General features: G+C 55.4%; 6 protein-coding genes across 6 annotated transcripts; 3 read left to right on the top strand and 3 right to left on the bottom strand.

The window, feature by feature from the left end:
• Window positions 1–1,862: 1,862 nt before the first annotated feature.
• J7T55_008933 (phosphatase pp2a regulatory subunit b) lies at window positions 1,863–3,712 on the bottom strand (the record flags this gene model as incomplete). Its single annotated transcript, XM_053139300.1, has 5 exons — window positions 1,863–1,886; window positions 1,940–2,520; window positions 2,583–3,231; window positions 3,303–3,510; window positions 3,669–3,712. The coding sequence occupies 5 exons, from the start codon at window positions 3,710–3,712 to the stop codon at window positions 1,863–1,865; spliced, it is 1,506 nt and encodes a 501-aa protein (XP_052998205.1).
• A 1,687-nt stretch (window positions 3,713–5,399) lies between these two features.
• Window positions 5,400–8,287, top strand: J7T55_008932 (uncharacterized protein; the record flags this gene model as incomplete). Its single annotated transcript, XM_053139299.1, has 4 exons — window positions 5,400–6,405; window positions 6,831–6,871; window positions 6,925–7,043; window positions 7,306–8,287. 4 exons carry the CDS (start codon window positions 5,400–5,402, stop codon window positions 8,285–8,287), a joined length of 2,148 nt encoding a protein of 715 aa, XP_052998204.1.
• Window positions 8,288–8,780: 493 nt separating this feature from the next.
• Window positions 8,781–11,112, bottom strand: J7T55_008931 (uncharacterized protein; the record flags this gene model as incomplete). Its single annotated transcript, XM_053139298.1, has 7 exons — window positions 8,781–9,026; window positions 9,137–9,601; window positions 9,667–9,690; window positions 9,750–10,090; window positions 10,162–10,296; window positions 10,352–10,710; window positions 10,766–11,112. The coding sequence occupies 7 exons, from the start codon at window positions 11,110–11,112 to the stop codon at window positions 8,781–8,783; spliced, it is 1,917 nt and encodes a 638-aa protein (XP_052998203.1).
• Window positions 11,113–13,623: 2,511 nt separating this feature from the next.
• On the top strand, window positions 13,624–17,372 carry J7T55_008930 (uncharacterized protein; the record flags this gene model as incomplete). Its single annotated transcript, XM_053139297.1, has 5 exons — window positions 13,624–13,821; window positions 13,899–15,251; window positions 15,330–15,384; window positions 15,435–17,270; window positions 17,347–17,372. 5 exons carry the CDS (start codon window positions 13,624–13,626, stop codon window positions 17,370–17,372), a joined length of 3,468 nt encoding a protein of 1,155 aa, XP_052998202.1.
• Window positions 17,373–19,143: 1,771 nt separating this feature from the next.
• J7T55_008929 (uncharacterized protein) lies at window positions 19,144–19,803 on the top strand (the record flags this gene model as incomplete). The annotated part of the gene is made up of 4 exons (XM_053139296.1): window positions 19,144–19,374; window positions 19,447–19,539; window positions 19,611–19,704; window positions 19,766–19,803. 4 exons carry the CDS (start codon window positions 19,144–19,146, stop codon window positions 19,801–19,803), a joined length of 456 nt encoding a protein of 151 aa, XP_052998201.1.
• Window positions 19,804–20,242: 439 nt separating this feature from the next.
• On the bottom strand, window positions 20,243–21,351 carry J7T55_008928 (transmembrane protein 56; the record flags this gene model as incomplete). Its single annotated transcript, XM_053139295.1, has 2 exons — window positions 20,243–20,812; window positions 20,872–21,351. 2 exons carry the CDS (start codon window positions 21,349–21,351, stop codon window positions 20,243–20,245), a joined length of 1,050 nt encoding a protein of 349 aa, XP_052998200.1.
• Window positions 21,352–22,401: the final 1,050 nt, after the last annotated feature.

Below are 22,401 nucleotides of genomic sequence, written 5' to 3'. Positions count from 1 at the left end.
TCGACGGTTTCCAGAACGAACGTTATCATGATTAGAAACAGAACCCCTCACCTCTTATCTGGCAGAGTGACCAAGGCTCGCCCGCGCCGATATGAGTTCCCCAGCCAAGCATCATACTGACCGTTAGGTACCGAGCCACGTCTTCACAGGATTCTAGCTCCGCTAGCCACGGCCGAACTAAGTTGCGCAGGATTTGAGTCCAGGACAAAAATTCTGAGAGGCACCCATTTCAACATCATGATGCGGGGGAAATCAAGCTTAAGCCCAAGGTTTTTTACTCCCCGTGGGTGTGGCACCTGGGCCAAGCCCCACAGATTGCTGTATCCAGAGGGGGCGGGGGGCTTTCGGGCCGTGCCGGGTGCAGGCCATTTCCCCCTCTCCCTTCCTGCAAGACACACCTCACATACGGAACCCCTGGGCCGGAACACAGCCTTGGTTTTCATCGAGACAACTCCACCTTATCTCGGACGAGGTCAACTCTTGACATCGGCGCGGCTTGCCGGTAGCCGAGCAGCACCGTGGGGTAGCATTTTGGAGGGTCCTGTCGGCGAGCAGGAATTACAAGTCGGCATAAACCTCGAGTATTATACCATTGGGGAGCTGTATACACAAAGTAAATGCTTGCATCTCATATCCCCCCCCCCCCTTCTTAGTATGGCTGGCGAGCATTTTAGGCCTCACGAGGCAGTGTCTACCTGTAGCTCTTAACCAAAATCAACGCCTTAGTTGTCCATGCTCTGGTCTTTTATAATCGCCACGAATGAACGCGCACAACAAGTGGTACTTATATTGCCTTTGTTGAAGTGATATAAATTTCATATTCGAAAGCCATGTCCAGCTTGGAGTGGATATCACCCTCTTGGTAACACAGGGCTGTTTGAGACGTCCCAGAGCCTATGTATCACTACGGTATTGGAGAGTAATTACCTCTTGTGATTTTCTGTCTCACAAAACTGTAATAAAAACAGGATTTGAACTTCCGGAAGGGGACGAAGTCAGGAAAGGCCGTGTCCTTGAGGAATTTTGGTTAATATCGCGAACCCGTCTCTTCCAAGGATCAATTCGCATCTATTCTCACCTGGACATCTGCGATTAGTATTACCAATACGTCACAACGGTTGGTTCAGAAATAAGACTTGTATACAAGTACCATACGAACTGTTGCACAACATTGTATGAAATCTTGACATGAATACTGTGTTCAATTTATATATTCTTTGCAATTTTCTAATAGCCTCCGCCCTGCATTTCTAATCCCGGCTTCGTTTGCTGATAGAGCCACGTTAGACATAATGAAATATACGGATTGATTTCCATGCCCATCTTCTGTCCCCTATCTGCAGTGAGAGTAAACCGATAGACGCTGGATTTCTTGAGAACCACTGCCACTTGAGTCCATTCACACAGCAAGTGAAAGATATTCCTCAATCTAATCATGTCTCTTATCTGTCTGGGCTGAGGGTGGTCTCTATGCCAAACAACTTGTTTGCCTTCCCTCGACTCTAATGCATTTATCTCGACAACCTCCCGCACCACCGCTCTTCCTCCTTGGTGTGTCACCAGCTTGCCTCCAATGCGCCCTCTCAAGTTCATCGTGCAGAGATGTCTCCATCTCCGCAGAATCCCCCACAATTTGTGATGTCTCACAAGACTCCAATAACTCGTGCCCCATGTCACCGTCAAGCTTGAGTCCTCCCGCAGCAAGACTCATGAATGCATGAGGTGGAGTTGCAACATAAAGCCTGGACGCCAAAATGCGAGGATATCCCTGTAAGAGCTCCAAAGAGCAGGAAACAACCAGGGCGGATGCCAGGCCCACAAGACAGCTGCACTTGACGACGATGATTATGTGCGGTTGCCATCTACAGGGCTGAGAACACGAACAGCTGCAGTTGCGTGTCAGCTAAGGGCTCAGTTCCGCGGGGACGGTCAGACTTACATTGTTGGTGGCCGCAATCGCGATGCTGTCCTCGAATGGATGCCAGCTCATGTGCAGGATCTTCTTGTTGAAATCAATCTGGTCCGCATCCGTCTCCTTGCGCATCCTCTGTCCTGCTCCAGCCGGGCTGCCAGCACGAGATCCGTTCTTCTTACCGCCATTAGCGGTAGGGCTCGTGGACGAGTTGATCGGCGTTGGCACGCCTACTTTCTTAGCTTTGAATGCCGATTTGTCTGCCTGTAATACGACCTCGACTTCCTTCTCGGGGTCGGACGGATAGATCATGAAGTTGTTGTTGTAGCTTCCTGTCATGACATTCTTTGAATCCCCGGAAAAGACCACCTCAAACTTGTCGAAGATGCTGTCGTTCTCGTACGTGTCACAGAGCCTGGGCCGAAGATGCTCGTGAATGGGGATCGTCTTGACTGGCTGTCTTTCCATGTTGACGTCCCAGATCTTGACCGTCAGGTAGTCTCTCGACAGGATGTACCTGCCATCGTACGAAAACCTTACGTCCGAGATTGATGAGATGATCTCTGAGAAGAATGACCTCGCGGAAGGGTCCTCTTCTTGCTCGAACACTGTGCCACGTGTGTTATTCAGTTTTCTGGACCGCGTCGTAGTCATGGGGCAAGGTACTCACGTTTAGCATGTTGGTCGCAGAGGGCACTCTCGCGCATGTCCGCCAGCTTGATCGTGCCCTTGGAACTAGCGTACATGAACCAGTTGCAGCTCATGGGGTGGAACTCGGCGGCTGTGATGACCTCGGTGAGCTCTTCCATATTCGCAGGCTTGATATCCACGATATTGAAACTTTGGTCTTGGATGTTGAGGTTCCAGAGGTTTATGCGGAGATCGTCGCTGCTGATGAATGTCTCCCCGTCGCTGTTGACCGATATGCTGTTGATATGGTAGGCGTGCGCATTGGCGTAAGTCTTCCGCGGTACAGCAGCGACTACTGTGTCATGGTGGGTTAGACGAGGCAGTTTGAGGTCGGTCGCAGTCTTAATGACACTTGGCAGGGCCCTTGGTCCGCCGCCACCGCCAACGATATTCCCAGGAGTGGCCTCGTTGGACAAGTTGTTCTCGGCGACCACCTTAAGGGACTTCTCGAAAACCTTCCACAGCTTGATCGTCTTGTCGTTCGTAGAGAGGAGGTAGTGGGAGGCATTTTGTCGTCGACACCACTTGATCTTGTTGATCTTCTCTTCGATTTCGAGGGACTTGAGGTAATCGAACTCGGGCTCGTGGGATTGGAACTCGGTGTGGAATTTGTACTCGCAGGTTTTTTTCTGCTCGGCACGTCAGGCACGTCCCGCAGCAGCAGCATCGTCATCGCCAGTTGCCAGAGCTAGCCACTCACTGTTTCGTTACGCTCGAACAAGACAACTCGTCCACCCTTGTCACCTGTCGCCAGATAATTTCCCGTGTGGTCGAATTCAACAGTAGATATGATGTCGGCTGGCTTCAAGTCAGCAGTGTCACCTTGGAACGGCGGTGGAGGGCTGGTTCCCGAGGTGATGTTCATACCCTCCGTTATATCCTCAACATCCCCCTTGTCTCCGAAGCACCTGGCGAGCTACGTCAGCAACGTGCGATCACAAGGTCCGCAGGTCGGCAGCGGCAGTGGCAGCGGCAGTGGCGATAGCCAGCAGTCCGACCTGGAACTGGGCAAGTGGCAGCATGCTGGCTGGAGGGCGGAGCAGCCGCGCGGATGGTCAGAACATACTGGGTAAACTTCCATGTCGGCGAGCCTGGTTCTGCATCTACCATCGTTGCGAGTCGAGAGGGTGTAGGCGAAGGGTCGGCCTTCACGCTACGCGGGACGTTGGTAGAGGGGGACGATGCGTGTGGGCGGGACCAGGTTCGTCGTATAGATTAGGTGGATGGGAGGGTTCGTCTGTGTGGATACTCGATGCAATTGTTGAGCCGATATGGTGATCGAGAGATGGGAGGCAAGGATGGGGAGTTGCTAGGTGTAGAGCTAAGGCAGGTAAGTAAGGAAGTGCAGAAAGAGCCTCAAGCCGGCAGGGCACAGCGGACAGGGCAGGGCAGGCAGGGCAGGGCTGCGACTTTGGAGGAGCAGACAAGCTCCTGCTGGGCTTGGCTGACAAGGTGTCCAAGGCTGAGAGGGGAGGGAGAAGTAGAGTTGAGTTGAGTTGAGTTGCGGTAAGGTGGGTGCGTCCCTGCTGCTGCTGCTGCTGCTGCTGCTACTGCTTCTTCACGCGACACTGTCTCGTTGCTTGTTGCTTGATGCGGCGGGCACAAAGAAGGGGGGGAGCGGCGACTGGGGGAGAAAGTGGGCAAGGCAAAGCCTGAGGTGAGGGCAAGGCGATGGAAATGTGACACCCACCATAGATAGACAAGAGAAAGGCCCAGGGGGACTGCAAGACGCGGACACCAGCCTTGGAAGCAATCAGGATGGGTTTTGGTGACGATGATGCGGGGTATCAGAGAAGGGATTGTGATGAAAAGGAGGCGAAGATGTCACCGAGGAAGGGCTTTGATGCGGACCGGGGCGCTTTTACTCTGCGCTGTGCTGTGCTGTACTCTGCTGTGCCGTGGTGTGGTGTGGTGTGCTGGACCTTGCGTCGTGTGGGTGCTGGCAATTGGGGGGGAGGGACTTAAGCTTGAAATGGGCGCTTGGTGTTGTCCGACGTGGGCCCTTTTACCTGGGCTGGATTTTCCAGCCGCCAGTGGGGGGATGACTACCCCTCCAACAGGATCTCAGCTGTCTGTCTCTGGTGCCCTGGGCTGGGCGCTGCATGCACTGCATGTACAGGCGGTCCTGATCAGCCCTTCCAAGCTCTCCTCATGATGCCCTGGGTACAACCGCGACTGCATGAAATACACCCACCGCCTTGTCCCTATGCGACATGCGTGGACCTCAACCGTGGTCACTTATTGGCCCAGAGGGTCATGACTGCGCTGAGACCGGATTGCCGGGTCTGGATTCAACCCAACAAAGCACCGGTACGGTACTGCAGACAGAGTGAGTACTTGACCTTCCAAGGCTCCCTAAAGTTCCAGGGTTCCATGGCTCCAACCGAGGATACAGATCTAACTGCAAAACCTGGTCCTGCGCATATTTGACAAAGTGCATCCCACTCCCCGGAACTCTACAAGCCACAGAGCATGGGATGATATGCATATTTGACCCTGGCTCTTAGCCAAGCTTTATGCTCATCTTGGGTTGTCACCAGCTTCTTTGCCTGGCTCACACATGTCATTTGCTCGATGAGCATCCTCGTCATCAGCTCTCACACTCCCTTTCTTCCGCCGGGTCGTTCCGGCCTCTTATGAGGCGACTTTGAGCACCAGGAATACTGTCACACGATATAATCCCAGTTGGCTCCTCCGTTGGCATCTGATCAAGACAATCTTTAGGGGAGAATTGTCGGGCATATTTTCTACTTTGAACTCGCTGTTCGGTCTTTTCTGTTGCCTACACTGAGACATGATGGATCCTAGAGCTGGTGGAAAGGATCTCGACACCGACCCCGTTGGAGGCCAGGGTAGAGGGAATGGAAAGGGCAAAGATGTGGCCAGACGCGAAACGGACCAGGATCGGGAACCTCAAAGGCCGCCTGCAGACACCGAATCTATCATGTCTCGAGTTGGAAGGTCTGCCACAAGTCTATCGCAAAGCGTTTTACGCGGCACGCCAACAGCCGGTGATCTTGCGAATGTCTCTTCGTCAGAAAAGACAGGGCCATCATCAAGCAACAAGCCTCCTGCTTCGGGTGAGGCATCATCCACTGCGGCTAGGGCTGGTACATCCGACACCGGTGTCTTTCGATCAGCCCAGGCAGATGCTCATGCTGCTGCTGAAGAGGCTGCTTTCTCCGACTTCTTGGACAGCACACCGGCGTTCGTCGCAACAGAACCGGCCGGCCTGGAGCAGGCATGGCAGAGAGCAGGGGGTGGTGGTGCTTCAGTAGCACCTGGGACCAATGGGGCTCCAGGACCCGCAAGCGCGTACTCGGTGGCCGAGCAGCAGGCTCAGGATGGCGTGGAAGTTGTCCGACTGTTATCACAGGTCACGGGAGAAGAGGCACCGAGGTTTGAAGAGGATTATGCGATCTCCGAGGAAGATCTCAAAAGCCTGAGGCGGGCACTCTTCGAGGAAGGAGCTACCGACCAGGTCTCGGCGACAGACTGGAACAACGTCCTCAATTTCGTGCCGGACTTCTTGCGGGGAGACAGCTATAGTCCGGCGACAGGGCCATCTGGAGATAGCCACATGAACCTTGGGGTGACTGAGGCGGCAGAGGCAGGCCAGATATGGCTGGAGCAGTGGAACCGAGTCCTCACGGGCTATACGGACGAGGTCTGGGGCGACCTGGGCTCGCTGGTGCAGGAGGCGCGGACAGAGGTGGCGCGGATGAGAGATACCAAGGATGAGCAGCCCGGGAGCGCACCAGCAGTACGGCAACTGCGCACCATCCTCACACGCGTGCGAGCCCGTTTGTAGATATGGGACGGAAATGGCCTAGGGGCCACGAGGCGGCAGGACAACCAGCCTTGATCGAGGTGGGTGCCCAGACGGTCAGCGGATCCAGGCACGAGGCACACTTGAGCATACCTGGGCAACACCTGCGCACACCAAGGGCGTCTGGAGTACATCGGACCTTTTCACATGCTGCCCTGCCCTGCCCTGTATCTGGGATCAGTCGTCGAGGACTACAGTATCAGTCTCTCATACCCACAGGAGATGGGATTGGTATGGTCCAACCCAGCATTTTCTGATGAACCCTACCCCACGCCAACCAGAACCGAGGGTCCACATTGCGACGGTACAGCACTGTAGTGACACCAATTGACAAATGCGGGGTTGAATCGGAAGCTCTAGGGTTGCTCTGCCGACTGCAATGACATCACATCAATACAGTACCCTGGGATCCAGCTGTGCGCCAGGCCTCGCTTGCAAGGGTTGGTCCCGGCCGAGAAGCCCAGCTCCAACTCCAACACCACCAACCACCTAGTCTACCGAGTCTAGGTGCTTGTGTACCTATGGGGAGTCACTGGAGGGCGCGGACAAGAAGCTCTGGACACCTCATGAGAGGAGCAAGACCAAGCTCCTGGAGCTAATACCACAGAAGCAGTAGGTTGATTGTTGGGCGCGGATGCATCAAGGTCAAGCTCACAATTGACATTGGTGCATCGCCAAAATCCCGCCAGCCAGCCAGTTCTTGGCCGCAAATCGCGAGGATGCATCGCTGCGCACCCAGCCACCTCATTCGACACTGACCAGCCAGCTTACTTCGACTGCCTCGCCTCACTTTTTGGAATTCCTCGAGACCTTCTCAATTTGTACTCTAATTCAATTCTCCAACGCCGATCCATACTCACCAATTGCATCACAGCTATTTGTTTGGTATCCTTCAAGCTGCCAAAGCCATTGACTTCATCAGTAAGAAGGTGCTGAGATTCATCCAGCAGGCTCCTCAGCTTGCCTGTGAGCCACGCGTGGGTTCAGTCTATCGTCACCCGCCGATCATCGACTCGAACATCCGACTTCGAGACATTTTCGGGACCGATTTTCGACTTGTTTCGTCCCAAGGGACCCCTCAGATCACCATGAGACGGAAACAACTCCTCTCAGTGCCCCTCCTCACCATCACCCTCCTCCTCACCCACATCCCCGCAGTCCTCGCCCAGCTGCAGCCCTTCTTCCCAGCCGAGACAGCCACACCCACTGTCGGCCGGTATCGAGCCGCAGCACCAGTGCACGAGTTGCTCGCCCGCCAGACCGACGGCTGCATCTCCGGCACAAGCAGCTGCGCAAGCCAGGGCTCCGCCTTCAACGGGATCTGCTGCGCGGACGGCCAGGCCTGCGCCCTTGACGCCGACAACTCCCCGGCGTGCTGCCCCTCAGGCGCCGTGTGCACGGGGACTGCCCCGTCCAGCTACAAGCCCCCGACGACGACGGCCGTAAGCTACGTGCCCAACGCCTACTTCAGCTTCCCGTACATCGCGACGTCCTTCTCCAACGCGGGGGCGTGCTCCAGGGCAGTCTCGCAGTGCAGCGCCAACTACGCCGCGTGCACCGCGGACCTCGCGGGCGGCGCCGGCGGGGCCGTCACAGTCGTCGTGCCGGCTGGCAACGGGGGCACGACGACCATCGGCGCCAACGCCGGGACCACCCTGCCGACGGCGAGCGCCACGAGCGTCTGCCAGAGCCTGAGCAGCGTGGCCTGCCACTCCATCCAGGGGTCGTACTGCGAGGCTGGGTCGACGGCCGGGTTCACTGTTGGGAGCGCGAATGCGGCGCCGACGCACTTGCCGTGTATGGGCGTCGTAGCTGGAGTTGCTGCTGGTGTTGGGTTCGGCATGATGGGGATATGAACATGGTCGTGTTGACGAATGATGATGGTCACCGGAAGGAAAGCATGAAGGAACGACACAGGATTGATGACATGTATAGGTCCTGAGTGCTATGAGTGACGAAAAGATTGTTTCTTGAAAGGTTCTTGTTTCCATTAATATTTATTCGCCTGCGAGTGGTCCGTATCAGGAGGGCTCAGTCGCAGCATGGATTGTACATGATGGGCGGTGGAGATCAGCGTAGATATCCTGTTCATAATGGCAAACTCAGCTTCATGAGGATTTGCGGCGTAAACCAGAAAGATTCAATACAGAAACTTGCATCAAGACGTCTTGATTTCATAGCTTAAAAGTTGGGTATTAGGGCCAAGCAAGTCAAGTCTCCCAAACGCCCTTGCAACCATGACAGGAACTGCTATGGTGCTCCTAAAATTAACAACCTCATCACCGACGCTATGCTGTCAAGCTATCCCCTTCCCAGAGATTCACAAAGACATCTCCTAGACAAGAGGACCTACTCCTCGTCTAACCTCTTCTCATCATTATCTGCGCTTCCTCTCCGCCCAATCGTCCTCGCACTGACCTCTTTCGTCACCGTCTTCACTGTCCTCCAAGTGCCCTTTTGCATGTTGTTGAGCTTCTCGTCCAGTATATCCGAGACTATCATAAGCAGCCGGCTAAAGAAGAACAGGCTCATGAAGGATAGTGTGGCGATCACGGCGAAGCTGATCCAGTACGTCCTGCCGGTCCAGCTCTGGCTCTAGAGACGGGGAAACCAAAGTCAGCATTTGCTTGACACTTGCTCATCTCATACAAGAGTTGTCTTGATTTCTTGACAAAGACAGTGGCATCAGTAGGGGTCAGACATACAAGGTCAGGAATCTCCACGGAGAAGTAAGACGTCATGAAGGAGATGGGGAGGAAGAACACCGAGAGCTTGGCGAGCAGGGAGGCGGAGCGGTTGAGCTTGGCCGTGGCCTGCGAGTCCTTGAGGGCGAGGAGGTTGAAGTAGGTGCTGGATAGCGACGACTTCTCCTCCAGGTACTCGTCGATTGTGTCCAGCATCAGAAGCTTGAGGCGGTCGTTGAGCCGCGCGAAGCGGTCGTACGCCTTTTGCGACAGCTTGACGCCCCTGGCCGGCGTTCCGTTCAGGTTGGCTGTCGAGGCCGTCATGGCCTCCTTGTCATCGCTCCCCGTCTCGGTGCCGAGGTCCATGACTCCCATGATGAGCTTTCCGTAGCTCTCGAAAAGGTGTTTGAGCTGCCGCAGGTCTTTGCTTCTCGCGTAGAGTGTTTTGATGATGTATGAGGTGTCTCTGTCCTTGTTGTGTCGACCCTAAATCAGGGTCAGTCGAATTTGAGCGGTGATCCTGAGAAGATGCTTATTGACGGGATACTTACAGTGATTTGGAGCACTTCGTCCGTCTGCGGAAATTCTTGTTAGTCTCGAGTGCAGCCAAAGTCCTAGTGGCAATCAATCTTACCAGCCTGCTCAGGGTCGTGCTAGAATCTTTCAGAATCGAAATGCCTGCAGAGTAGTCCTCGAAAAGGTAGAAGAACAGGTTGGCCGAGCCGTCGACGTCCGCTTCAGACTCCTTCACAGTCGTCCTGGCTCCAGGGACGGTACCGCGCTCAGTTCTAGGCTTCAAATCCGAGCGGACGCCCTTTGAAGCCGAAATTCGCAACAGATACTTCTGGATCCCTATCGCCGAGAGCTGGGATAGAAGAGCGCTTGTGTTTTTCCGCATGCTCTGCAGCTCATCTTTTTGCAATCTGTCATGGTCTACTTTGACGCCCTTCGGAATCTCGAGGTACACAGGGGCTTCTTGGATTGATATGACAGTATCTGTTCTCATCAGTGTGGATAATTCCAACGCGGTATAGTGCAGGACTCACGGTCGCTCGTCAGAATGTACCAAGCCCAATGCTTCGGTGGCACTAATTCAGCGGAAGCCTCATAAATGCGCCCCAGTTCTGAAGACAGCAGCTGCTTGGGTCTTTCGTGCAACCAGTTGGCTCCTATGCAGATGACTTTTTGGCATGGTTAGCGTGGAGCCACGTGCTTGTCTCCAAGCAAAACACTTACAATCCGGGCCATGGTCGACAGTCGTGTAGTTGTAAGTGCCCTGCAAGAGCTTAAACATGTCTAGATCCTCGTCGTCGAGCTTTAAAGTGTCAGCCCCGGGTTGCCGTGGCGCTGCTGGCTTTGCACCTGTCCCATCACCGACCCCCTGCTCTGGGTCTGCCGCTCGTAAGGCCGTAGTTCTCGACCGTAAGCGTTGCCAATGATCTGGTTTGACAGGTTCAGAAGGGGAGGACCTTTCTGCCAGTTGCTGCCTCGCGACATCCCATGTGAGGATCGAGTACATCAAGCGCGTTGAAAACTTGTAGCGGTGGGCGAGTTTCCTGATGATTCCGACATTACTGTTGACCGACCAAAGATTTCTGAGTCCCGAATGTCAGCCAAAAGGTCTGTAGCTGAGAAGGCGGTTGCGCATACATCCAAGTCACCGGTAGGTCCTGATCGCCCTTGCCAGGCGCGGTTTGGTGTATTAGGGCGTCCACATCTTGTTCTGTGAGGTTAGTCGCAATCCTCGACTTGTTGGCCCCAAATCGAACAACGAAATTGGACGTGGATCGACTGGTGGCCTTTTCCATATATTCATTATAAGTTTCCGGGTCGTCAAAGTCATGAAACTGATCGTGGTAGTTATTGAAGACCTCGTTCACGGGGATTGGCTCCTTCTGAGAGGCGTGAGCCGCAGCTGTTGGGGTATCCGGGGTATCCATCGTGGAGGGCTCTTGAAAAGCAACAGCGTGAACAGCTGAAGATGATTTTTCTTCCATCTTCGCGGGAGAAGTCCAGGTGAAAAAGAGATGGACGCAGGTGCACAGTAAAGGAATGCGCAGCCTTCAGACGCGCGCTGATGTTGCGCCGCACAGCTGCAGTGGTCTCTTACCTTGGCTTGCGGACTATGTACTCATGGGGTCGCGGCCAGGCCTACCGAGCTGGGTGACAGTGTGACCGTTCCCCACGACCAGGGGTGAGCTGCACGAGGATCGCGCAGCTGAGGGCGTCAGTCACATCCAAGCCGTCCCGACATGTTTGCCGCGCCTGATCCCGAGCTGCAGCCTCCGGGGGCTGCCGTTCAAGGTTCAGTAAGCGCCCTGGTGGACACACAAAGTCGGCCGTAGGTAACCAACAGCGGTTGTCATGTTGTTAAACTAGGTAGTCCACAGTGGACTAGAGATAGATGGTGGTCCACAGTCTTGTCGGGCAATGGAGCCAGAGCCGCGGGACGGCTCCTCCCTCCTTAGCGGAAAATACGGGGCTCGATCTGGCAGTTGGCAGGCTGGGCAGGACGGACGAGTAAGGGATGGAAGAGCAGGACAGGAATTGCCCTTCCCAGGATCGACGCGCTAGCTTGAGATGGCTGGCTGCTGGGAGTCAAGGCGGGAAGACAGCACGAGTCGATCCCGCTCCCAAACACCCGGGATGGTTCATCCATTGTTGTATAGATGCGGCTGCAAGACTCGGCCAGGGCCGGAATTAACTTTGATCTCAGCAACATGAATGACGTCTTCTTGGGGTCTGCCCGGTCTCGATTCCTCGGTCTGGATCATCAAAAGCTTGTCCAGCCGCCTTGTGGTAGTTCGCTCTAAGTATAGATGGGCCGTGGCCCGTGGCTCATCAAGCCCGAAAAGCAATCCACCGCTGCTGACACCTGCATAGCACTGGCGAAGAGAAGCAAAAGAAAGTACAGGTGGACCATGCAATCAGCCGAAGAGGCATGGGTTTCACATGCGTTCCTAGACAGCATTGTCTGAATCCTCCAGACTTTCGTCTACAGTGTGACTCTTGGTGGAAGCTTCTGGGATCGCAGCGCACAGGTGGTTGGTTGGTTGGTTATGCTCTGAACAAGCTCCGCAGTTGCATATGCTCGGCAAGGGTACCGTCTTGGGAGGAACAATCGCAGCAGTTTGGTATTATTCTGCTCACCGTGAGCGTGCTACAGTAAGGAATTGCGAGGACGAATGCAATATTATCAAATGAAGACGTTCGTGCACAAGACGGGTGGTACACGGCTTGTTTGCCTTGCGTCCTTTCAGAGCTCGTGCTCCAGCTGTTGTGCGGCCTCTTGTCCGCTCGCGCCTCGTGGTTCAGCGGTAGTGCACCGTCTCGTCTGCGTGCCGCCTGTTGACAAATAGATGAAAGAGCACGCGCCGCCAACACTTGCTGAGAGGCCACGAGAAGCGCTGGTCCAAGGTGAAGGAGCCATTCGAGACAGTCGATAGCAAGAAGCCCACGGCGATTGAGTGCCGAGACTCTCGAAGCAATGGCAAACAGAGGCCAGAAGCAGGCTCTTCAACGGTGATGTTGATGAGAGACTTACTTGGGCTTCTCAGGACCAGTTTTGAAGGAAGGATTGGATAGGATAGGATAGGATAACTTTGATTTGGTCCGTCGGCCGGGAGAAGGGAGGGGGGTCGAGCGTCGGTCATCTCCAAGGGTTGATAACCCTCTGCTCTCCTGGTTAATCGAAATGAGCAATTGGAGAACCTGTGGAAGCTCGGGAGATGCTGGGCAGGCCTAGCAGGCTGGCATGCTGGCAGACTGACAGATGCATGGGCGTTGACCTCATCCGCGCTCCTGCATATCGAGACTACTGTAGGTACTTCGTACTCTTCAAGTTGGTCAGCCTCTGGCCTCGTCGTGGTAGACTCTCTGGCAAGCATTCTTTTTTTTTCAATTGGCCCTCAAGCATTGAATACCGGCCGTCTGCATCTGCATCTGGCTTCTGCATCTGGCTTCTGCATCTGGCTTCTCGTGCCTCGCCAGTCTGACGTCGGGGCGTTAGTGCCCGACTTCCAAGGTTAACTTGCCTCTTGCTCCATCTTAATCAGCGGCGCTGCCGTTCCCTATCCGCCTCCTTTTGAAACACTCGAGCTGCCATCTGGATGCCGTGCATGACGGCGCATGACGAACGCCTCCCCGCCGCATCGCAGCATCTATTGCGACTTTTGCTCCTCGCATCTCTGCCTCAAGCACCGATCCTGCCCTCCCCTCCAGCTTGAGCGACCCAGAAGCCCACCGTGCTACGGACCGACCGGCCGAGAAGCTTGAACGGCCAGCTCAGCCCAGCCACTCGGAACTGCAAGCTGTGAGCCTCTCGGTTCGCCCTGCCGATACCGATACGATACCTAGGCCCACCGCGCATTGCCTTGTCCTCACATAGGGGCTTTGTTCTACTTCTTCATCATTCACTTCCTCCAGAATAGTCCAGCATAGCCTTGGATTGCTCCTGCTGCAGCCGACAACGCAGACGGCGTCTTACCGGGTCCGGTTGAGTCGTGATCATGGGCTTCCTCGGCGTCTACAGAGCCATATATGACTACGCTCCTCAGTCCGAGGGAGAGCTGCAAATCACCGAGGGCGACTTGCTTTACCTCCTCGAACAGAGCTCCGAGGATGATTGGTGGAAGGTCAAGAAGAAGGCCAGCGCCGAGGACGAGGAAGAGCCCGTCGGCCTGGTCCCGAGCAATTATATCGAGCAGGTGAGTCTCCTTTCATCCCGCCCTGGGACAGTCCAACCCCTGAGTCTAGTGGTGTCGTCTGACGGCTGGCGATCCAGGTACCATCTATCGACAGCGCCCGTGCCCTGTACGAGTATACGAGACAGACCGATGAGGAGCTTTCCTTCACAGAAGATGCCGTGCTCGAGGTTTTCGACACATCAGACCCGGACTGGATTCTAGTCGGCTTCAATGGTGACTATGGCTTCGTCCCAGCCAACTACATAGATATGACTGAGGGCGCCGGCAACGAGCAACCATCGCCTGGCCCCGAAGCAGAACCAGAGCCAGAACCTGCTCCTCCGAGCCTGCCCACGAGACCTCCCGCCCCTCCAGCACCTGATGTTGAAGACGAGCCCAGCCCACCCCTTCCAGCGAGGAGTCTTCCTCCAGAGCCGAGCAGCCCCCCTGCTGCCAACCCGGCTGCAGCCCTAGCGAATGTCATGGGTGGCAGAGCTTCCGAGCCGCCCGCCGTCCCTCGCGAGACCCCTCCGCCCCCGGCGCTCAATATACAACCACCCACGAGGCAGGTTGAACAATATGAGGACGAGATATCCCCGCCCCTGCCGGCCCGGACCCGAACCTCGACGATTCAGTCCGCCATGTCCAATGATCGCACTGATAGCCTGTCACCACCAGCGAGGCAGTCTACATACCGTGACCCCTTTCCACAGTACGAGCAGCAAAGGCCACAGTCTTCGGCTACGAGAAGCGAGTACGAACCGCGGTCTCAGGATCTGTCACCTGGTGGTTTTCACATGTACAATATAAATGAGATGATATCTATCATGGGCAAGAAGAAAAAGATGCCGACGACGCTGGGTATTAACCTTAAGACGGGGATTATCCTGATAGCTCCGGAGCATGCACAAGATGGACCATCGCTCGAGTGGACTGGAGATAGGATGACGCATTATTCTCGGGAAGGCAAGCACGTGTTCATTGAACTTGTGCGACCTAGCAAGAGTGTGGACTTCCATGCTGGCGCAAAAGATACCGCCGAGGAAATCGTTGCTGCTTTAGGAGAGCTGGCTGGGGCTATCCGTGCTGAGGGCCTGCGAGAGGTCATCATGGCTGGTACGGGCAGGGAGCAAAAGAAGGGCAAAATGCTTTACGACTTCATGGCCCAGGGCGAGGACGAAGTCACGGTCGCCGACGGCGACGAGGTCATCATACTCGACGACATGAAGAGCGAGGACTGGTGGCAGGTCCGAAGAGTCAAGAACGGCAAGGAAGGCGTCGTACCGAGCAGCTATGTGGAAATCACAGGCACCGTGCCGGCCCAGCCGGCCTCTATGACGGGCATCAACGCGGGTCGGTCTACCGTTGCCCAAAACCGACTCGAGGAGGAGCGCCTGACCAAGGAAGCCGTCAAGGCAGCTCGAAAAGAGGAAGGAAAACGTGCATCTGAGGTAGGGCCTGGAATGCGTTTGCCAGAAAGAGGCAGCAGCTTGTCAGCAAGAGAACGGAATGGTAACGCCTCATCACAGCGGAAGCGCGAGAACGGCCACAGTGGTAGCTCCTCGCGATCCAGTAACAAGTCTAGTGAGTACTCACGCCGCAGTCGCCAGGATAATGCTGACCAAGTTTCACAGAACCCGACCCATCCAAGGTGCGAACGTGGACCGATAGGTCCAAGTCCTTCAGCGTCGACGCCCAGTTCCTGGGCTTGAAAGACGGAAAGCTCAATCTCCACAAAGTAAACGGCGTCAAGATTGCGGTACCCGTGGCGAAGATGTCGATCGAGGATCTTGAGTACGTCGAGCGAGTAACTGGCATCTCGCTAGACGAAGACAAGCCCCTGTCAGAGGTCAAGAGGGCCAGGACTCAACGACAAAATGCTTCAGGGGTTGGCGCTAGCATCGAGCAACCGAAGAAGCCTGAGTATGATTGGTTCCAGTTCTTCCTTGACTGTGAGATTCAACCTGGGCTCTGCGAAAGGTACTCTCAGGCATTCAACAGGGATAACATGGACCAGTCCGTTCTTCCGGATGTCGACGCTTCTGTCCTGCGGACACTAGGTCTGCGGGAAGGTGACATTATTAAGGTCATGCGTTATCTGGATAATAAATACGGACGGAAGAAGAAGGGTGACGAGGTCCAGGGTGAAGGCGGTCTCTTCTCTGGGCCTGGTGGCGCATTGAAGAACAACAGTGGCAGAGCCCGCCCTGAAGCCAACAGGTCAGCTAGTGATGTTGTCGATGGGAAGGCTCTTGGCGGAAGCGAAGCTTCATCCCCCGCAGTACTCACCCCAGCTACAACTACATCTGCAGTGTCAACAGGGAAGGCGAGCGGCTTTGATGATGACGCCTGGGATGTCAAGCCAGTGAAGTCCCAACCAACGGCACAGGCAACGCCTCAGGCCGATGCAGCGCAACCGGCATCGGCACCGGCGCCTGCTCAACCTGAACCTATCAAGCCGGCCCTGACACCAGGAATGCAGGAGCTCTCACTTCTGACGGAGCCTTTACAGCCAGCGAAGACCGCTACTCCTGTTCAGACATCGCCGATGATTACGCAGCCGCCGCCGATAGCCCCCGTCCCTACCCAGGTACCACAGCCTACAGGAGCCACACCGGGCTTTTTCTCTGGTTTGGCAGGACAGCCAACCGGGCTACCCAATGGCCAGCAACAGCAGACCACTCCGCTCTCACAGCAGCTGTCTCTCGCAAGATCACGGCCGACTCCCCCGACTGGTGTTCAGGGGCAGGCTGGGATGATACCTCCGCCTCCCGCGCGACCTTTCTCTGCTCCTCAGTCGGCACAGCCTAGCCAATTCAACCCTCCTCCAATGGCACCACAGGTGACTGGGCAGGTCGCTCCTCCAGGACAAAGCTTGCAGGAGATCAACCAGCAGCGAATGCAGCAACAGTATATGCAGCAAATGCAGGCCCAGATGACCGGCTTTCCTCAGCAACAACAGCAGCCTGGCATGTACCCTATGCAGACCGGCATGCAACCGCAGCAAACAGGCTTTGGTCAGAACCAATTCATGCAACAGCAGCCTATGATGACGGGGCAGCAGATGGGCCAAAGTCCCTTCGCGGACCCAAGGGCATCACAACAATTCGCGGGCATGCAAGCCCAACCAACTGGCTTCCAAGGGCAGTTTGGTCAACCTGGCCAGCAGCAATTCGGTGCTAACCCAGCGGGTGGTATCAACTCGTACCTACCTCCTGCCATGGAGCCCCAGAGGACAGGAATGCCGCCTCAGATGCAGCCCATGCAGCCTCAGCCTACAGGAATGAGCTTCACGCAAGGCTTCGGAAACCACGGCATGCAACAAAACGGTCCGACAGTGCAGCCTCCTGCGGCTCCGTTGATGCCGCAGCAAACGGGACCAGCGCCACCAGTCCGATTTGGTGTCGATCCTGCGGCTAAGAAGATGATGCCGCAGCCAACGGGTCGTCGTGCGAATCTATCTGCTGCCAGTAAGTATTACTCTTCTCAGACTCTCCCTATCGAAAGCGTCCTGCCAAGATGGAATGAAGCTTACATATCATCCAGCGCCCGACAACCCATTCGGTTTCTAGTGTCTCGACTCGCACTCTCTCGCATTCGAGACCATCGCCACCATGGTGGCAAACAGTCTGTCTGGTCTTTTTCGTGCCCTACTTGAATACCTGGACTCACCTTGCCCATTTTGGCGTTTGTCCAGTGTTCATTTCCTGATCAAAACTTGGAGCGCAAACGATTGCAATGGGGTAGCGCATCCAGGTTCATAGACAAGATGATGACAGCGCGGGGGATGGGTCAGTCCCGGGGATCCAACAACTTGGATAGGTAACACGTCGGTGTCTTGGGATCGGGCGAGAGGGCAGGGGAGGGAGGGCACCAGCAAGCATGATAATCTTAGCCTGACACATACGTAAAAATTTAATACATTAGCCTTTGCTGTCAGTTTATACTCTTGAGCTAAGATTGACAGACAGAGTAGGCGACTTGTCCTCCGCCCCTGGCCTCACAGCCAGGTACACATGTGTCAGAGACCGCAGAAGCATTAGTCAACGCAGTACGACCTCACGAGTTCAAATCGAGCTTGCAAGTTCCCCTGATAAACCCCTTGCGGCCCGCTTGTCCTGTCAGGGAAGTGTCACCACGTGGGCAGGTGGGAAGGTGATGTGCGAAACAGTTGATGGAGATCGTAATACCTGGAAGAATATGAATTGTGCAGATCAAACTTATACTCATAGTCTAAATAGTACCAACTGATATACAGAGCGGAACGTATTCTCACTACGGGAACTTGACGAAATGGCTAGCAGTTCAAGCACCTTACCTCCCCTTCCTGGTCGAAGAAGTCGAGGTCGCTTCCATTGCTAGACTTCGTCCCTCTACTCGCGGATTCGTCAAAATCTACGGGATCTCGCGGAATGTCAGGGGCGATGATGAATGTCTACAACTCATCCCTACTTCGAGGATAAGGGCCCCCACCACAAGTTAGCAATCAGCCCCGGTCAAAGCGTCGAGAACAGCCCCCTCCACAGGCTGAAGCCGTCTCTGTTTCGGACTCGACAATCATCGCCCCGTTTTCCCCTCTCGATTGAACGAACTGACAGGACTGTATTTTCAGACGAGATCTTCTGGGAGCCCGGCTTGGTAAGTAATCCAGTCTCCCCTGACGCGGGCGGCTGTGTAACCCATTGCAAATGCAACCCAAGCACCGCGTAGATCTTGTTTCGGGAACCCGTCGATCATCCTACCCGGGAGCGTGAATCTGCAACCCCCAAGGCACACTGGCTATCCCGGACGGGCACTTCTGCACATCTCTGCCGCAACATCTGCAAGGATACAGAGGGACAAATTCAAACACCAGACCCCCACTTCGCTACCTGACGTTGCGGCGCGTAGAGGGCGCAATTCATGCCAGCCGTCCGAAGGCGTACGCTCCTGACAGCGCTGGCAGCTGGGCGCCCAGTCGGGCGGCTCGTCCGGTCTCTCGGCTGATGGTTCTGGCGCAGCTCGGGCCTTGGCTTGGAAACAGTCCATGATGCACCATGCTCATCGGAGGTTCAGGAAGGGAGGAGGCACTGCTCCACCAGGACCGGACGTTGGGATGGGGACTGTACGGGAGGGTGCATGTGGGATTGTACAGGTAGCAGTAGTATACTAGAGAAAAGAAAGCGATCGATATATATATACGCGAGTGTGGGAACGTCCGCCGACTAACTTGGCATCTCGTCTTCGTCCACACTCCCATTCACCACTCTGCATTTCTATTCTCTTACACGAGCTAGCTCTTTCTCATTCATTCCAAGTCTGCGACTTAGATTTTAATTAGTCCACCTCTCTCTCTCTCTCAACATGCACTCCAACATCGCCCTCATCGCCGCCTTCGCCGCCGCGGCTCTGGCAGCCCCGCTGAGCGTCGCAGGCCGCGTGGGTACCGTCCAGCCAGGCCAGGACTTCGCGCCCAAGCAGGAGAGGCAGCTTGACGCCCTCACCGGCCTGCTGGGAGGTGCCACGGGCACAGGCAGTGCTACTGGTGCTTCGTCTTCGGGGGCTGCGGGTGGGGCTGGTGGCCTTGACGCCCTGGTAGGTGTTGCCTCTCTTGATACTGTCTTTCAGCAAAAGGCTCTGAACACATACTGACATTTGGTAACTCAGACTGGTCTTCTGGGAGGTGCTACTGGCACGGGCAGCGCTGCAGGCGCTTCTTCCTCTGGAGCAGCGGGAGGTGCGGGTGGCCTCGACGCTTTGGTAAGTGACACTCCACCTACCATGGTCACAGCCTGGAGGAATCTCTGAACGTGGACTAATGAGTGCCTTAGACCGGCCTTCTCGGAGGTGCGGGCGGCGCGGGCGGCGCCGGTGGCGGCGAGAAAGATGGTCTTGGTGCCACTGTTGGTGGTGGTCTTGATGGTGGTGAGTAGACACAAATCTTCCTGATAGCCAATCGTGTTCTAACCTGGCACTTCCATCTTAGCTGAGGGCGCCATCGAGAACCTTGGTCTCAAAGAGTAGGGCGGATTGGCTCCATTGATAAACCATCTAGGAGTCTCGCCGTGAAGGGCGTTTTCACGTTAGGAGGCGCATGATACTTCTCATATTCGTCACCTTCATCTGTCACTCCATTCGCCTCGCTATGTTTCGCTGTTGTGTCACACGAGTGTACCCAAAATCCATCCTTCTTTGTATATACAAAGACCTTGCTAGATCTGCAGTGCAGGAAGCCCAATACCAAGGCCGTTCGAGTGGGACTGTCCCATCAATCACACTTGTTGGACCAATGCGCGACACAACAGGATGGAACGCTTATGTTAAATATGATTCAAATGCCAAGTCGTGACCCGAAGCTCATGCAACGTTCGCAACGCCGGTATATAGTCTGCCGCACCCCGCCCGTCGCCCATGCTTGAAAAGGTCGATATCGCTGAGCCAAATGAAGGCAGAGCGGTTGCATCTACTGCATGTCCCCTAGATCGTCTTCAATTTCTGGAACCGGAATGTTGTGGCGCCTCCTGACTTCGTCGGCCTTTCCTGCAAGCTCAGGAGCCGTGGCCGCGCCATCGGCAGGCTTTTCCTCTTGCTTCGATGCTTCCTTGGGTGGCTCGAATCGCTTTCTGATGGCCTTGATCATCTTGCTGAACCAGATACAGTTCAAGGTGGTGAGAGTGAGGTTGCTGCCCAAGTAAATGGCAACAAGCCACCCAGGAAGGGGGCCTGCGTCCTTCGCATACATCATGATGTCCTCGGTGCCGGGCAATTGCTCGTCGGCTGGTGTGACCGACATGAACTCGGTATTGGGGCCGGCGTACAGGCCTCGGTACATGTCATACCACACGATTGCGGATTGCCACACTCCCCAGATAAGGCGGGCCGAGAAGAATGTAACAATGAGCGTGATGCCGTTGTATAGCTGCGCCTTGCTTCCTGTCATGCCCATCTTGTCGAAGAACCAGTGGATATTTAGGAAAGGGGTCGAGAGCTCGTAGAGGATGAAGACGTTGGCGTAGTAGTTGAGAAAAGGTCTCTGTCGCGGTAGTCAGCACAAAGTATGGCTATGAAGTTACAAGCGTAGTCGCGGCTCACATATCCAAACGAGTAGACAAGCAGAGCACTGATTGCATGAGCAAGCACCCCGAGGCCGAACACATCGACGAAAAGGGCGGTAGTAATAAGGTCCCAGACAAAATATCCCGCTGCAAGGGATTGAATCATGCCGCTAGCACCGGTATATCCCCAAATGCGCTGCTGCCAGTCGAACGTCTTGCGCTCCTCATCGGCGAACATACACCATAGTGCGAGGATGTTGATGAGCGTGCTCTGGAACAAGGAGACGACATGGGCATCCCAGCTGGCCCTCTTTCCCCTGTGGGTGGGGTATTGTTCGGGAGCGTACTTCATCGAGAGCCATGGCGATATGACGAGGTGGACAAAGGTGTACATAAGAGCGGCAAAGATGACCTCGTGGATGTGCTGGGGCAACACGGTGAGGCCAAATCTTTCTGCGAAAGGACGGACCCATTCGCTGAGAGCCGGGATGGGCGCTATAAAGAAGGGGTCCTTCATGGCTGCGGTGCCGTCGAGGCTTCTGAGACTTGAGGCTTGAGACTTGAGGAGAGAACAAGGTCGGCAGCGCGGAGGGGGGAAGGGTCGTTCCCAGCGCACACAAGGCAGGACGTATCTTATAAAGCGCCTGAAGCCAAGTGTCACGTTCGGGGGCTCCGCAAGCCTCGGTAACGGTCAAAAGCCTAGGCAGGCACACGACCAAGTCACCCAGGTCGGTAACGATGTGCGTCCACAAAGGCTGAGAATCCGTTGGGAATTGCACGCGGCTGCGGAGGTCAGGGTTCCAGCGGCTCCAAGCTCGTTGTTTGCTGTCGGCCTGGGTGGTCAGGAGGCTGAAAAGATGCAGAACGAGTCTCTGAAACCTAGACAAACGGTGTATCCGGTCACGCAAGCATTCTGACGTCGTGTGCCACGACAAGATGGGTTGGAAGGAATGGTCGGTCGGTAAGTTACCGTAAAGAGCTGCATCTTATCAAAGCGTCGACATGACAGGGACCCTGGATTTGTTGGGATTCTTGGCCTGTGTAGCGGGTACTCGAGTGTCCCTGACTGATACCTCTTGTGACGCGGGGTCATGGGCACAGCCAGAGGTACCCTTTGGGCACAAGCATGTCCCCAGCCCGCACAGAAACACCATGTCCTGCCTCGTAGGGAGAACGGGGACCGAATAGGACATAGTTAGGCCTCTTTATCTTATCATGAGAATCGAAATGTTGTACAATTCTATCCCACCGTCCTATGGGAAACGGTCATCTATCCCATGGCAGGTTCTCCTGCAGGAGGTCGTCCATGCGAAGTATGGTATCAGGTACAGGACGCAGGAGGCTTAAGATCCCTGCAATTATGTAGCACTCTAGCGTCCCCTCTCAGCCCTGTCCTGCGGGTGCTGCATGCCAGGTGCGTGTGCCTGGGCTGCAGCCGAACTTCAGGTCACGCTGGTCCAAGCTCCGGTGTCTTGCTCGCAGTCCAAGTGTCACCTCCTGCCAGCCGCCGCCTGACGCCATCACAAGGCCGAGGCAGGGCAAAGGCGAGTCCACATACTAGGAAGGG

The sequence above is a fragment of the Diaporthe amygdali genome, assembly GCF_026229845.1.
Source record: "Diaporthe amygdali strain CAA958 chromosome Unknown NODE_4_length_2575358_cov_65_588622, whole genome shotgun sequence".
Lineage (NCBI taxonomy): Eukaryota > Fungi > Ascomycota > Sordariomycetes > Diaporthales > Diaporthaceae > Diaporthe > Diaporthe amygdali.
This window is presented reverse-complemented; position numbering and strand designations above follow the sequence as displayed.